This window comes from Mauremys reevesii, linkage group 4, assembly GCF_016161935.1.
Source record: "Mauremys reevesii isolate NIE-2019 linkage group 4, ASM1616193v1, whole genome shotgun sequence".
NCBI classification, from domain to species: Eukaryota; Metazoa; Chordata; order Testudines; family Geoemydidae; genus Mauremys; species Mauremys reevesii.
In genome coordinates, this window is record NC_052626.1 from 19,583,721 (window position 1) to 19,600,048 (window position 16,328).

General features: G+C 44.9%; 1 protein-coding gene across 5 annotated transcripts in view; it reads right to left on the reverse strand.

The window, feature by feature from the left end:
- KIF26A (kinesin family member 26A) overlaps positions 1-13,811 on the reverse strand; it is a 130,754-nt gene extending 116,943 nt beyond the window's left edge. The window contains exons 1-2 of one of the 5 annotated variants that reach the window (XM_039538428.1): positions 13,416-13,809; positions 11,935-12,201 (exon numbers count right to left, since the gene is read on the reverse strand). In XM_039538428.1, the coding sequence (XP_039394362.1) occupies positions 11,935-12,201; positions 13,416-13,640 (492 nt within the window). In that variant the 5' untranslated portion in view covers positions 13,641-13,809. Of the gene's footprint in view, positions 1-5,440; positions 5,491-11,934; positions 12,202-12,557; positions 13,121-13,415 lie in introns of those variants that run through there. The other 4 variants (XM_039538427.1, XM_039538430.1, XM_039538431.1 and 1 more) reach the window with 4 other exon arrangements.
- Positions 13,812-16,328: the final 2,517 nt, after the last annotated feature.

Sequence of the window (16,328 nt, forward strand, 5' to 3'; positions counted from 1 at the left end):
TATTATTGTTCCCCCCCTCCTCCCACATTGAATAATGGGCCCTGTCCTTGGTCTTCCTCTTGCTTCTAATGTATTTGTAGAATATTTTCTTGTCACCCTTTATGGGCTTGTCAACAGTACCACTTACCTTGATGTAACTTACGTTGCTCAGGGGTGTGTAAAAGTCATCCCACCTGAGCAACATAAGTTACATCAACTTAAAGCAGTGTCTACACTGCACTATGTCAGCGGAAGATGCTCTCCCGTTGGTATAGCGTGTCTTCACCAGACGCACTAACCCTAAGTCTCTAGCTAGTTTAATCTTATTTTGTGCCTTGGCCTTTCTAATTTTGTCCCTACATACTTGTGTTATTTGTTTATATTCATCCTTTATAATTTAATCTAGTTTCCACTTTCTGTAGGACTCTTTTCTGAGTTTCAGATCATTAAAGCTCTTTGGGTTAAGCCAAAGTAGTTTCTTGCCATACTTCCTATCTTTCCTATGCAGTTGGATAGTTTGCTCTTGTGCCCTTAATAATGTCTTAATAAAAAACTGCCAATGCTCTTGAACTGCTTTTCCCTTTAGACTTGCTTCCCAGGGGATCTTACCAGCCAACTTCCCGAATATGCTAGTCTGACTTCTTGAAATCCATTATCTTTATTGTGCTGTTTTCCCTCCTACCATTTCATGATCACTTTCACCCAAGCTGCCTTCCACTTTCAAATTCTCGACCAGTTCCTCCCTATTTGTCAAAATCAAATCTAGAACAGCCTCTCCGCTATTAGCTTTCTCCACCTTCTGATATAAAAAATTGTCTCCAATGCATACCAAGAACTTGTTGGATAATCTGTGCCCAGCTGTGTTATTTTCCCAACAGATGTCTGAGTAGTTGAGGTCTCCAACTGCCACCAAGTCCTATGCTTTGGATGATTTTGTTAGTTCTTTAAAAAAAAAAAAAGACTCTTCCACCTTTTCTTCCCTGGATAGACAGTCTGTAGTAGACCCTCTACCATGACATCACCCTTGTTTCCTACAATGAGAAGTGTTGAGTGCCCTCAAATTCTCATTGGGAGTGTAGGAGGCTTCACACCTCACAACATCAGACCCAAAATCAATAACAAGTAAATAAAATATCACAAGCTAGGGCATCATCAGACAAACTGTATACTGACATCCTTGACAAATTGGAGAATTGGTCTGAAATCAACAAGATGAAATTCAATAAAGAGAAGTACAAAGTGCCACACTTAGGAAGAAAAAATCAAATGCACAGCTACAAACTGGGGACTAATTGGTTAGGCTGTAATACTGCAGGAGAGGATCTGGGGGTTATAGTGGATCACAAACTGAGTATGAATCAATAATGTGATATAGTTGCAGAAAATTGCTAATATCATTCTGGGGGTATTAATAGGAGCACTATATGTAAGAAATGAGAGGCAATTGTCCCACTCTACTCTGCACTAGTGAGGCCTCACCCGGTATTCCACGTCCAGTTCTAGGCACCAAACTTTAAGGAAGATACCGACAAATTGAAGAGAGTCCAGAAGAGAGCAATAAAAATGATATAAGATATAGAAAATCTGACCTATGAGGAAAGGTTTAAAAAACTGGGCATGTTTAGTCTTGAGAAAAGAAGACTGAGGGGAGAACCTGATAACAGTCTTCAAATATGTTAAGGCTGTTATAAAGAGGATGGTGACCAATTGTTCTCCAGGTCCACTGAAAGTAGCATAAGGTGTAATCATGTTAAACTGCAGCAATGGAGACTTAGGTTAGATATTAGTATAAACTTTCTAACTATGAGGATAGCTAAGCTCTGGAATGGGCTTCCAAGAGAGGTTCTGGAATCCCGCTCATTGGAGGCTTTTAAGAATTAGGTTGAACAAACACCTGCAATGGATGGTCTAGGTTTACATGGTCCTGCCTCAGCACAAGGGTCTGGACTAGAAGACTTATCGAGATCTCTTCCAGTGCTATAATTCTATGATTCTATGCTTAAAACGAGACGGTAAAACAAACTGAATATGCCTATTAAAACATTCCAGCAAAAACAGCCCATTCTCAGCGAGATTAGTATTGATCAATATATTAACTCTACAAGTCTTCTACTTGCCTTAATGTTAGCACAAAATACATTTCAACATTTGTATGTTGTGGTCAAAGAAAATACACTTTAAACATAATCCTTTGAATGCTGTGAAAACTAGAACTAATGCTTTGCTTCCATAGTAAATGCTAAGAGCCTTTCAATGTTCACCCTAAATAGAGGTATCAAGTTTCAGTTTTGTTCAGAATGCTTTCACGTCATAGTCACTGAGTAGTGTAAAATCCCCCAACAATTTTAGCCGAAGATTTGCTAAGAGCTAAATGAAAATTGATCATTTTCCCACTCCCGTCTGCTGTTCTAATCAATTCTGTACAAGTATTGACATATGGTAATACTGGCCTCCGTCTCAACGAGAAATTCAGATCAGTTTACTACATTCCAAGAATACTGAATAAAGCCTGCATTTAAGGCATGATTCATGGGAAGAGGAATATTTCTGTATATTTAACCCTTTAGTGTTGGCACATCTTCAGATCCTTCCATAAGCATTAATGAAATCTGCATTAGCACAGTATGTAAGCAACAAAGCCTGATTCTAAGTGCTAAAAGTAAACACGCAAAAATTAACATGAAATGTTGCTGTTTAAAATGAATGGTTTTGTTTATATCATTTAAACATTTTTCCTACATGCAAATGAACATCTCTTAATTATATACATTAAAGCAGAGGTAGTCAATAAGCGGACTGCGGGCCAAATCCGGACTGCCAGACGCTTTTGAACGGACCCTGAAATCTTTTTATTTACTTATTATAATTATTGTAATTTTGTAATTATTTTCTCTGGAGTTTGGACCTTGAGTATACCTTGACCAAGAAATTTGGATCTTGACAAAAAAATAGACTACCCCGCCTTAAAGCTTGTGCAACTTCAACATTAGGGAAAAGTCAGTCAAAATGGACTACTTGTCTCTGTGTGTGTATGTGTGTGTGTGTGTGTGAATATAGATGTGTTTTGTAGAAAGGATGGTATCCAAAGTTTTACAGTCTTGGGTCAACAATAATTAAGTATGAGCCATAAAGTCACACAAGTTTGATGTGTGTGCTATTCAATAAAAACATGCAGTATACCTTCAAATGCAACCCCCTGCAATACAGAATATGCCACTTATGCTACTGCATAACCCAGAGCATCTTTTAAAATGACATTTACACCAAAAGTTTATATTCATTTTAATTTACTTAGAAGAAAAATTAGTCATTATGCAAAGTTACATACACCCCTTGCTGGGATTATTCATTTGAAAACGATATTTTGTGCATCTCTACAAACATTTTCCTCTTAATAATACATTTTTATTAAGAAAAAACAAGGTAACCCATTTTTAGTACATTTCCATAACAGCATCACTTTGCTACTCAATGAGTACAACAGTACAATAGTTTCTGGTATCTGGCAAGGAACCACCTTAGTTCATCAATATAGTAGTTTAACGATACAACAGTAAGAGCCCACTGCAATATGCGGATAAGCATCTTCTAGGTACTACCGTGTCATCATAAAAGCTCTAATCCATTCTCATTCTTCTGAGCTCTTATCTGTTCCCTAAACACGCTCCACTTGGCCCTGACACACTCTGCACCACCCCATACTTCCTGTTCCACAGATTTGCCATGTCCCTGCTAGTTAGCTGTCAAGTTCCAGAGCTATTTTAGGATAGACTCTTTTTTACAATTCTAATGGATTATTTCCTAAGGTTCCTGGCTTTGTTTCTGGTTCCTAAAGGATTTTTTCTCTTCAAATGATAGTGACCCACTTGCAACCAGTGACCCCAACTAGACAGCCCCCATCCTCACCCCCAGTTTAAAACTACAAGACTTGAAAATCCAGTTGCAAGTTACAAATTCCCTATTGCAGCATCCAACTGTCAGCATCAGTGCCAGTTTTTATTATGAATTACTATTTACTATTTGTATTATAATACATCTAGATACCCCAACTAATATCAGATCCCCTTGTGCTAAGCACTGAAGACAAAAATAGTAAGAGACAGTTTCTGCCCCAAAGACAATACAGACAAAGGAAAGGAAAAGAGACTACTGTCCCCATTTTACAGATGGGAAATGGAAGCACAGAGAGATTAAATGACTTGCCCACGTTCACACACGAAATCTGTGGTAGATCTGAGAATTAAAGCCAGATCTCGAGTCGCAGTCCAGTGCCTTAACCATAGACCATTCTTCCTTCGTTTGAACTCAGTGGGAGCTGTGGATGCTTAGAAGTTCTGAAAATAAAGTCCTAGTTTTCTCACCTTGGGCACCCAAAAACAGACACACAAAATTAGCTGATACAGACGAAAACTCTGGCCTAAGTGACTTCCCAAAGATGACAGAGTGTGGCAGAGGCAGGAACAGAACTCAAGTTTCTTGACCAGTACATTCTTTACTTGACTACATTGGCAATGTAAGTAGGGAATACTCCTTCTAGGACGAGGGGTTCCAGGTCAGAGGATGGGGATAGTATTTATGATAAGTTGGGTTCCACAGATTTTCACCTATACTAAAAAAAGAGAGCCTGGTAACCTTAATTACACAGATCTCCCTCACTCTTAACCTGAGTAACATCCAACCAGATCTAGCTCATGAAGGTAATTTAGTTCAAAGAAGGATAACAGAGCCTTTCTAAAATACTATTCCATGCAGGAAATATATACAAATCCAGGTAGAAAGTGTCTTCCTTCTAGAAAGGATGGTGTAAAATACTGGTCTCTACATAGGAAAAATCTGTTCAATAGCAGCCAGTTTAAGCTTGCCCTCCCCAGTTTCAGTGTGTTCTCAGTGGGTAGAGTGATTTGGACTCAGACAATGCCATTTCCATGGGGTTGGAGGTCCATGTATCAAGAGCATGAAGAAAGAAGTGGGGAGGGCCCTGCTCTGGATAGAGAAAAAATCTCTTGGTGATTTTATCAGCCCACATTCCATGAGTTTTGAACTGTCAAATCAAGAGAATCAGTCACAATCTGCAGCAGCAGGAGAGATGCGCACTGCCTCCCACAGTCTTGCTATTAACATGTCAGACGTTGGTTGGGATCCTGTAGGTGGAACTCTTGGCAAAAACAATAAAACAATACTACATATTTCAACAGGTTCAAAGTAACCTCAGATGTTAGGAGCAGATGCTCTTTCACCCCTCCTTCAATTTTTAACTGGTTTTTGTGTTTCTGTCTAATAGGCCAGGGTGTTGAAGAAATTAGCTAGAGAAAGAGCAAGAACAATACTAATTACCCTCAACCAGCCCAGGAGGCTGCAGTCTCAGGAGCTAATTGTGGAATCATTACTTCCCCCATTTCAGAGCCCCCTGTGAGAAGACCAATTGCCTCAGGCATCAGTGCTGCATGATAATCCTGCTCACCTGTGTTTTAAAAGGGCATGCCTGACAATCCAAAATGTTTTAGGCACGCTGATTACAACCCTGCTTCAGTCCCACGAGCTTTCATAGCCTTTTATACAGCATGGGGACTATTGCAGGGCTGAGGACACAATAGCTTACCTGGTTGCTCATTTCAGTACATTTGATCTGACACTGTCACTATCCCCTTTATTAGGCTCCACATGTACCTGAAAACCACATCTGATCTCATAGCCTGAAGCACTCGACAGCCATGTCTATGCAAGATTCCGTGTTGCAGAAATTAAATATTAAAGATGCATCAAAAAAATGCCCTGTAGCTCATATTTACTAACAAAGATGCACCTTCTACACTGAGACATTTTTTGAAATGTTAAATATGAAACATTTTAAAGGGAAATTAGTGCTCACAAAAAGCACTGAAAACTGGTACATCAAAACTGGAGTCCCCTATTCTCCACAGGGTAAGTACAGAGTGTTAGCACAAGCTTTCCCCATACCATTCCTCCAATGTGTGCCAACCCTCCTACAGCAGGGCTAGTTTGCGCGGTTAAAATATTCTCACAGCAAAATAAAGATGAATCACAGCTTACTCAAGGCCTAGTAAGTCATTCCAAATAATCAGCTGACTTCACCAAATTCCAGACCCAACTGCCCCACATTCTAAAGAGCTCAAAAGATTAACTGACTGTGGCGGGAAAGAAAGCCAAGTCACAAGAGAGGGCAAGGGCTACCTCACCCGCCTTAGTAAGTTCAGATCTCTTACACACTCAGAGGTACTAGAAGTTGTGAGGGACATTCACATGTTAATTGGATCCTTGCTTATCCAGGTAAGCACAACTGTATGAGTGAAATCCAAGGAAGCTCAACTAGATCCACTACTGATGACTTCCTTTAAACCTTCTTCAGAGAAGACTATTAGCCCACATCCCTGAAGCATGCGATAGTCCAACCAATATTTCAGAAACTAGCACTAGAAGCCAGCGATCTCACAAACGATTACCCCATCTCCATGCTTCCTGTCCCTGACAAACTGACTGAATAAGTGGTTGTGACCATGCTCTGATAGCACCCAAAGTGATGATGGGCAACTGGTCATCAAATGCCCTCACATACTGAGCCCCCAAGTTTCAAACCTGTACCCTCTCTATTTTTTTAGCATACATGTGAAACCCCTACGAAAGGTCATATGATGCCCCAGGATCTAGTGTCACCAATATGCTGATGACACGCTATTCTTCATCTCTGTGACTAATGCTATCACAAAGGTGTCACAATACCTGCACAAAATAATCACTTGGATGGAAAACAGCTGGCTGGAGCTCAGTCCAGGCAAGAGCAAAGAGTTACGAGTAGGAAGAGGAAAACAAACTTTGAGGAGCTAGCCAAGACCCTGACAACATTCTCTGTGGAAGGGATCTCCTTCTGTTTGCTGAATTAGCGTGAGAGGCCTTGGAGTATTTTTAGTTTCATCACCATTCCTTGATAACCAGATATCAACAGTAATCAGGACAATGTGCTTTACCTTCTGCTTGTCAGGAGACTACAGCCTTTCTTTTCAGACAAGGACCTACCAACCACGATACAAATGTTCATCAACTCAATACTGGACTACTGTATTTCCCTCCTCTAGAGAGAACAGTCATGGCCACTCAGAGACTGTAACTTGTGCAACATATAGCTAGCCCACCTCTTGAGAAGGGCAGGCTGAATACAAGAAGCTGGTACTCAGCCCCCTCCAGTGACTCACTTATCACTTATCCCCCTTCCCATATAGGAATGGCTATACCAGTATAAAACACCTTTACACCTATACAGCTGCATCTACACTTGGGAACTGTACTGCTTTAACTATACCAATATAAGTAAAAAGGTATAATTTTTGTGCGTAGGCCAACTCTAACCTCTCTGCCTGTTTCCCTCCTTTCTGAGGTCCATATGCTGCTTTGACATCTCTTTAGAAATGAGACTTACTTACCTCACAGGGGCATTGAATGGCTTAATTAATTAACATTTGTCAAGTGCTGTGAAGATCTTAAACACTAAGCATTATTATTATTATTATTATTTAAATCTACATGCCCATTCAATCCTTGGCCTCTCTTGTGTGACTGCCAACAACTATGCCAATTAGTGCTAATTGTTGTTCTGTGGTTTTGTGATGAGGATATCTGCCAAATGGGAATGAGACTGTGACCACCAAGTATTTTCCTATAGGTCACCAAACAGCTGTCAAATTATAACAACTTTCAGTCTCTACCAACCTGGTCTGAATTCAAACCAGAACCCCATTAGTAAAAGACTGTATCCCATTACCAATTCCCTGAGGCATCCAGTCTGCCAGACAAATACAAAACTTTTTATTAGAGCTAAACCAAGACTCTTTCCTTTTAGTCTATTTTTTCACACAGAATCAGTACATGGCCCAGTAAACTGACACTGATACTGCAATATTTAATGCTAATCTGTGATACTTCCACATTAAACTTTGCTTGCTTCTACACATGCTTGATTGAAACTACGTCTTAATTCATTTTCAGGTATCATTGTGACAGCAAACAGTAAAGACAACAGAAAAAGAAGGGAATTGATAGTGTAGAGTGTAGTAAATTTCTTGTTTAAGAACTTGGTTCTGGAGTTTTAACCTAGGCTAAGATTCATATCTTTCTTATCAGTTGTCCATATATGGTCAGTGGACTTTAAAAAGATAACACAATCAATGTGTACCAGTAGTCACTGCATATCAATCTAGCACTGAAACCTCATTTTAAGTTACCTTTTACTCAAAGGGCAGCAGCACAAAAGTTAAATGAATCACACTATTCTCAAGCAATTATTATCCTTTAAGGCAGGTTACAGAAACTCATCCTTTGGACAGCAAACAATATTTTGACTTTTTACTCTAATTTGAATTCAATCCCTTCTCAGCTGCACCATGTATGAGAATGCAACTTCCCTCTTTCATCAATAATTATGTCCTTCTTTAATCTATAAACCACCCACCCACCTTCCCAAAGAGCTTCTGTACCAGGTGCAGAGACCTTTCTGAATCTGTGCTGAAAGATTCCTTAATTATCATGGCAAAGGCCACAAATCCTTTGAGCACATAGCAAGTTCAAAGAAGTAGCCTTCTTGTGTTTACTCATCCCATAGTATGTTAGTTCCTTGTCATTAGTTCTATCTTTATTTTCAATTTATGAACTTGCCACTGCCGGAAGAGAAGCTGCTTTTTCAAACGGCTTGTTATGTAATTAAACAAGAAAGCAAAATAAAAGCTGCCTTTCTAGCACAAACATTATAAAATGCTCAACCTGCCAACATGCTAGTTCAGATCCTCAACTGTTGTAAATCAACATAGCTCCACCGATTTCAGAGTAATGCCAGATTACACCAGCTGAGGATCGGGACCATTGACCATTATCTCCTGTTGCCATCAAAGTGTACTGGTGTGCAATAAGTTAGTAGGGACTCTAGCTGTTGATTGTGTTGTCTTCCTCTGTACTGAGTAGTTTATTTGCTGAACTAAATGTATTGTAGGCATTTGAAAATACAGTTTCAATCTTTAAATATCCTGTAACTCTACAGATTCAGCTCTTTGAGATTATCATACGCTACTCAATAAACTAACCACTCTTTGTGTCTATTATTCTACGAACAAGTTTGTCAAGGTTTTAACACTGCGACAGCTATTAAGTTATTACTTTTCTGTGCATGGTTTGAACCCTGGAGAAAAGGGGGATTAATTTACCCATCATCAAGTGCTTATCAGGAAGGTTCCCTGGAGACTTACACAAATGAGACCACACAAACAGGACTTTGGAGACAGGTCTCTTCTCCTGAACACCTGGGCAAGATCCATTGACTTTCCAGCATACGTATTTTTTCCCATGACAAAGATCCATGTACTTTTCCATCTAAATATAGGACCCTATTACTTTCCAATAAAGGCAGAAACTCCTATAAGAATAATAAGAATTCAGGCATTGTATGGTTCTTTTAAAGCCAGTATATCACATACACTTAACAATAGGAAATTAAACTTCTATTCACCATTCATGGGGATCCAGACAACAGGAGGTCCAATAGTTCTGCCTTCAGTTGAGACAAAGTACATGACATTTTACACTAAAGAAATAAGGACTAGACCCAAAGCCCACTGAAGTCAATGGAAAGACTCCTATTGATTTCACAGGGCTTTGGATCAAGCCCTAAAATACTATAATCTGAGCTTTGCATTCTGACACTACAGTACAATGCACCTCCAAACAAAACTATATTTAGATTCAATGGGAATTCTGTAGATCATACAGGAACTCTTTGAATGAAAATGAAGGTCAAGAGGGTTTGGCTTCCTCTGCAGACCTCCCCCACTTTCTTGCAAACATCCAGATAAGCATTGTTTGGAAAACAATGTTATTCCAATGCTATCAAAAATGAAATGCACATTTTGTCTGCCTTGTAAATGAACTACTAGGGTCTTCTGTTCTATGTTGTCCCACTACCTAATCTTTGTAATCTGTTAATGTGTCTAGTCACAACTGTATGTGCTTTTTACCTATCATGGCTTTTAAGAGTAATGTTTCACATACTTGTGCTAGAAGAACATATTAATAATATAATGCATATCATATACACAGAGAAAGAAGAAGATTGTGCAGATAAACACACTACCTATAGGTAAAGCAATGCATATGGCAAATGAACGCCCCAGAACACTCACGCATTATACTCATTCATTATCAGATATTCATCAATGTCTAGTAGAAGGCATAAATGCATCAGAATATGATGTGACCAAGATTTGCCCTTGTGAGATTAAGAACAGGAGCCAACCCACCAAGAAGAGATGTGTATTCAAGCATCCAGTCATTTAGGGCCCAGCAAAACCATCCTTCATAAACTTTCTTTCCAAATTATATGAATGAAATATGTAGGCACATCAGGAACATCACAGTTTAATGTTCAGTAGCATTTTATGGCCTGCATGAAATGAACTATTGTTAGTGCCACTTTAGTGCTACTGCCAATTGTTAGTGATCTTGCAATAGAACAAATTAATGTCCTGTAAAGCACAGTTGCCCTTTCGCTCAGACTATCTCCCAGAACTATGTGACTCGGGCTCTGAGTCACAGGCCACTTACACCAACTTCTACCAAGTTTGAAAAAGGGCATTTTTGGCACTTCATGCTCTTAATGTGAGGAAAGACTGCACAGTCTGGACTGACTTTGATCCCTGATACAGTGTGTGTTCCGGACTGCACGCCACACACAATGTTTAATCTACTCTTCAGCTCACACTGTCAGCAAAAAGTAATCCTGGCAATCAGTTATATGTATGTACTGGGTGAGTTTGCAATAGCTGCAGTTTCATTTTGCTAAAGAAGAGCTTGAAATCTAAAGTCCTTAAAATGTTTTTAACCATTTTTAGTGCTGAAATCACCCATTTTAGAATCAAGTCACATGCAAAATAGTTGGAAACACAGACGTACAGTGATCTAGATGTATACAGTACAGAGCCCTAAAGCTGTACTCACAGACTTTGAGGCCAGAAGTGAACATCATGATCATCTAGTCTGACGTCCTGCACATTGCAGACCACAGAACCTCCTCCCCCGCACACACACTTCTGTAATAGACCCATAACCTCTGGCTGAGTTACTGAAATCCTCAAATCATGATTTACAGACTTCAAGGTACAGAGAATCCACCATTTACTCTAGTATAAATCAGCAAGTGACCAGTGACCCACACTGCAGAGGAAGGTGAAAACCTGCAGGGTCTCTGCCAATCTGACCTGGGGGGAAATTCCTTCCTGACCCCAAATATATTAGAGCCACCAGCCTGACACCTGGGAAAGAATTCACTGTAGTAACTCAGAGCCTTCCCCATCTAGTGTCTCATCTCCAGCTGTTAGGGATATTTGCCACTAGCAGTCGCAGATGGGCCACATGCCACTCTAAAGCAATCCCACCATACCATCCCTTCCATATACTTATCAAGCTCAGTCTTAAAACTAGTTAGGATTTTTTGCCCCCTCTGCTCCCCTTGCAGCTCTGGATCAGCACTATGCAAAGATCTAGACTTGCACTATGTATAGCCACATTTCAGAGTAGCAGCCCTGTGTTCTTTTTATGTATAGACACAGGTATTTACTATGCAGAGATCTAGCTCTGCAGCATAGCAGGTAGCTCTATATACTCTAAAAGTACTATGCAGAAAGCTAGGTAGCAGTAGCACTGAGTTCCAGATGCTGAGCTATAGACAGGTACCAGGAACCTCAGGTGCACAGCTCTCCACACGCTATGGGTTAGATAGCCCTCCCCACACAGATTTGTGTAGTGTGCAAAGATCTAGCTGTAGCCAGGTACTGGGTGGGCACAGCGTAGAGGTCTAGGGAAGGGCTCCACAGCTCTCCAGCTGTGTGCGCTCCAGATGTCATTGCGCAACCCCACTCCGCGTGAGTCTGTGCCCGGGCAGGGGGCAGGGGCCTGGCTTACCGGCAGGGAGTTAGCTGGGCTGCTGCTGGCGGCCAGTTTCACCGCTTGCTTCTTGAGTTCGGCCAGTTTGACCTGGCAGTTCTTGCACCATCCTCCTTTCCCGGCTCTCTCGAATTGCCCCAGCTCGGCCAGCGAGACGGCCCCAGCTCCCTCCGGAGGGGGGCGGCTGCCGCAACGGTCCTCATCGGCGGCAGGCGGCAGCCTCTTCCTAGGGGCGAGCTCCAGAGAGAGCGGGGCCGACTCTCGCCCAGAGCTTCCCTCCGCGACCTGCAAAGAGAGAAGGACTCAGGACAGTGCAAGGAGCCAGCAGCTCCCGTTAACCGGGGCAGCCTGCAAAGAGGGGTCCCTGCGCCTGGGAGGGAACCCTGCAAAGAGCAGCCCCCGGCCCGGACCGGTGCAAAAAGCCAGCTCTGCAACCCGGGGCGCGGTGCACCGCCCGCTTCCCGCGCACGCTGCTCGCCCGGCCTCCCGTGCAAAGTTCCCTCGTGCCTCCCAAGCGCGCGGCCAACTAGCAACAAATTTCAGGCACCCGGGGGATCCGCGCGCGGACGGCAGGGGTGAAACCTCCCGCGCTCTACACCAGGCTCCATTAACCTTCCGTCAAAAGTCCCGCCCCAACTTACCCCCGCAGCCCGGTGTTCAGAGCCCAGGCACCTTCTCCCAGCTGGGCTCTCTGCAGCCCGGATCATGGTTCCGGCCCACGCCGGGTTTTGTCACCTGGACCCTGACCCACCCGCGCGCCCGGAGCCTGGCTGTTTGCAGCTACACTGGGCTGCGCAGTCCCGAGCTGTCCTGAAAGACCTTCCTGCCCATTGCCAAGTCCAGAGACCGGGGGCTGCAAAGTCCGGCTCCTTGGTCTCCACTTGCAAGGGCAGCTGCTGTGGCGGCGGCGGGCGGCAGCCTGGAGCTACGTAATATTTCCTCCCATGTTGTTGTTGTTGTAACTCAAGGGAGTAAAGTTTGGGTTGCGAGTTCGCGAGAGAAGCTCCGGACTGAGGCAGCGGGCGGAGCAGTGGGGAGGAGAAGGCGGAGGAGGAGTGAGCTCCCCACCTCGGTGCAGAAAGGGACCGAGCGCACAGGAGCGCGTTAGGAAAAACTGCTCCGAGGGGGGGAGGGGCTCCGCGTGGGGTGGGCTGAACTAGGTGGGAGCCGCCAGAGTTTGAGCGTTTCTTTCCCACATTGACCCTGCAAGGCTCCGTTCGGCTCCAAACCCTCAGGAGCGTTAGTGGGGTGCCCGCCACGCGAACCCCTTCAAATAAAAACCCAGAGGTTCCTGAACAGCGACAAGGGGGTTGCTGGTTAGTAGTTTGCATGAGGCAGCCCGAGCCAAACTTTCCAAACAAGTCTCAGGATCAGGCTTTTAAACTCCTACATCATTGGGGGGGGGAAGGGAACGGTGTCTATGAAGGAAATGGGATTGAACCCTGGGCTCTGCACTTCAAACTAGCAAGAAAGGGGGCACAGCTCTGAGTTACTCTCACCGTTTGTTTTATTGCATGTGCCTGGAGAGCTCGCTCGCTCGCTCTAGGGATCCCTCCAGATGCAGCTCGGTGCCTGGCTGCAGCCACGTTTGCTTGGGTGGCGTTTGAGAGCCTCACACACCTTGCACAGGTGACTCCGCGCTCTCGCCCTCTGACACACACACACACACGCTGGAGTCTGTGTACTGCTCCGCCCATTCCCATCAGCTCTTTGGGAATGTGCATGTGACAACTGACCCGACAGGTGGAGAAATCCCCGTTCCTCCGCTAATTGTCTCTCTGGCTGCCGTTCCGCCTCCTGTCCTTAGCACTTCTGTTGCAGGCAGACAGATGTGTGAAACCATTCCTTGCCCCTGATTGCTACGGCCCCACCCCCAGCTGGACAACAAAGGTCCGGCCCGTTCGGTTCTGACCCGCGGAGAGGATCTGGATGCGTTTTACACCTGCAAGAGTGTGACGGGCAGTGGCTTCACGCTTCACTCTCGCAGGCAGGGTAGTTGCGTGGCTTGGGTCTTTGCTGTTTATGTGTCTGGGACCCGCTTGCCTTGTCCAGCTACTGCTCTCGCACCGGATGGTCTGAGCCCTGCCAGCGCATAAGCACTTGAATGGAGCAACCGCAAGAGCAATATAGCTCTGGTCTCTGGTTGCAGGCGAAGAGCGGTCCCTGTGATTGGAGCGCCATCTGCTGGCCCCGTCCCACTCCTCACTTTGGAGGCAGAGACTTGGCCATGTGCTTGCACAGGTCCCCCGCGAATTCCGTCTACACGCTCTCATTCTGCGATCCCCAGACCCACTTAGAAGGGGGCGGTGGGGAGTTCACTCCGGAAACACACAGCCACACGTGGCTTCTTCATTACGCCTCATTGCAGAGCCGCTAGACTGCCTCGCATGTATGCATGTGACTTTGGGCAGGCAGGCTGGAAACTTTGGGTTCCCCTCCGCGCACACATAATCCCCATTAAATACAGGACAGTTGTGAGTACCAGCATTACACTCACGCGATTTGTGTTTGACTCCGTGTGGGTTATAATAATAACGCGCTGCGCCCCTTGCAGCTCACCTTTGGACATACGTGAGTAAGATCCACGGCCCGAAATGCGGGCTGCAGATAAAAGCTCTTTAAATGGAAAGTCCCTTTGGCCGCATAATTTTAATCTCCCTCTAGCTCCCGAAGATTTGCACCTGGATTTTTAGGCGCTCAAGCAGTGATCAGGGTGCGCTATAATAATGCGTGTCGCCTCATCAGGGAGACTGCCTTTGCCAGGCAGACTTATCCCAGACACTTAATAGGTAATGAAAGCTATTAAATGCACGCTTAATGGCTCTGAACTCTGTCAACTGCGCGATAGCTCCCTTATGCTCCACTTCATCCCATGCGCCACCTCCCCAGACTCTCTCAGGCGGCAACAGTTCCCCTGCGAGCTCCGGCGCCCCAGCTGCCTCACATATGCACGAGGCAGCTCTGCAAAGCTTTTGTTCCCGGTGGGAGCCCAGTATCCCTCCATGTGCCTCTGATGACCGCCATTCCCTATCACCTCCTGCTGCAGGCGGGGTCCCCGCGGAGCTTATGCGCGCAAATCACAAGCGCGCGCACGCCAAACAATGCAGCAATCAGGGGAGGCTGGAGCAGTTGGAAAATGTGACACTCCAGGCCTAATTTAGAGCAGCCGTTAAAAATCCTGCCCTGAGACCCTCCACTGTAACTAGCCCACCTGGCCACTCATCGCCTCAGGGATGCCCATCTCAAACTTCAATGCCTTTGGCCCCCAAACAGCCCGCCCTTGTGAACCATTTAGCTGCCCTGCTGCAGGAGCGCTGCACTGCACAGTTGGGAACGCTTCATTAGTACCTTGTCCCTGGCATTAACCTGGGGGAAGAGGAGACAGAGACACACGCATGATTATGAGTGATGTGCCCGGACTCCTTATCGTGTCTACTCAATGCGCTCTGCAGGGCTTCAGTAACTTGCTTAAATATTTCATGCGTCTGAGTAATGGCTGCAAAAGCCTCCTTCGACTCACAGCGTCGGGCTGGCTTGCAGCGGGAAAGGAGGGGTGGGCCCTGGTTCCAGCTCCGGTTCTGTGCTCCGAGTCATGCTGCTAGAACTAATCAGGTGGTTTTAAAAAAAACCCACCTTGGATAGACACAAGTATTTCTAAGACGCCCCCATTTCAAAGGTTTTCTGTAGATTTAAGCCACCCGCTCCACACTTTACCCAAGGTGATCCGAGGGAGCCGCCCGGATCCCTTTCAGAGGGGATAAATCAGTGGCTTTGCTTTATTCCGCGCGTTTGCCATTGAGACCGACATAGAGGAGCCCTGGGAAGGGTGTTTCTAAGCAGAGGTGTCTTTCCCGGATTTAATTTCTGGTCTTTTATTGTGCAGCCTGCACTGTTCGTGGTGCTGAAACTGCACGCGGGCTCGTTGCACGTTTCGGAATTAACTTTATACCTAGGACTAGGAGACACTTAAGCCCTAGCAAGTTGGGGTTTGTTTGGTTTGTTGGTTTTTGCTCCGGTCTACAACTGGGCGGAAATCGGTGATAGCGGCCAAACCCAGCTCGCCCTCTGCTGCCCCTGACCCCGAGCGCTTTCCTGTCCCACCAACCCCCAGCCGCGGTTGTCGCTTACCTTGCCTTTCCTCCGCAGCAGGTGGCTGGTGAAGCCGAAGATGATGTCCGAGTCCAGGCAGAGAGCGCCTATCTCCAGCAGGCTGGGGTTTTTCCTGGTGGCGCTGGAGGGATCGGGCGATTTTTGACAAGCCATAGTTTGGTGGGAAATATCCGGCTCCCTGAGCGATGGCAAAGAACCCCGCTGGGTGCGAGTCACTCCTTCATGCTGGCAGGGCAGGCTGCGCCGGGCCGGGGGTTAGCGAGCCAGAAGCAAACCCACCGATATCTCTCGCTCCTTTTTAA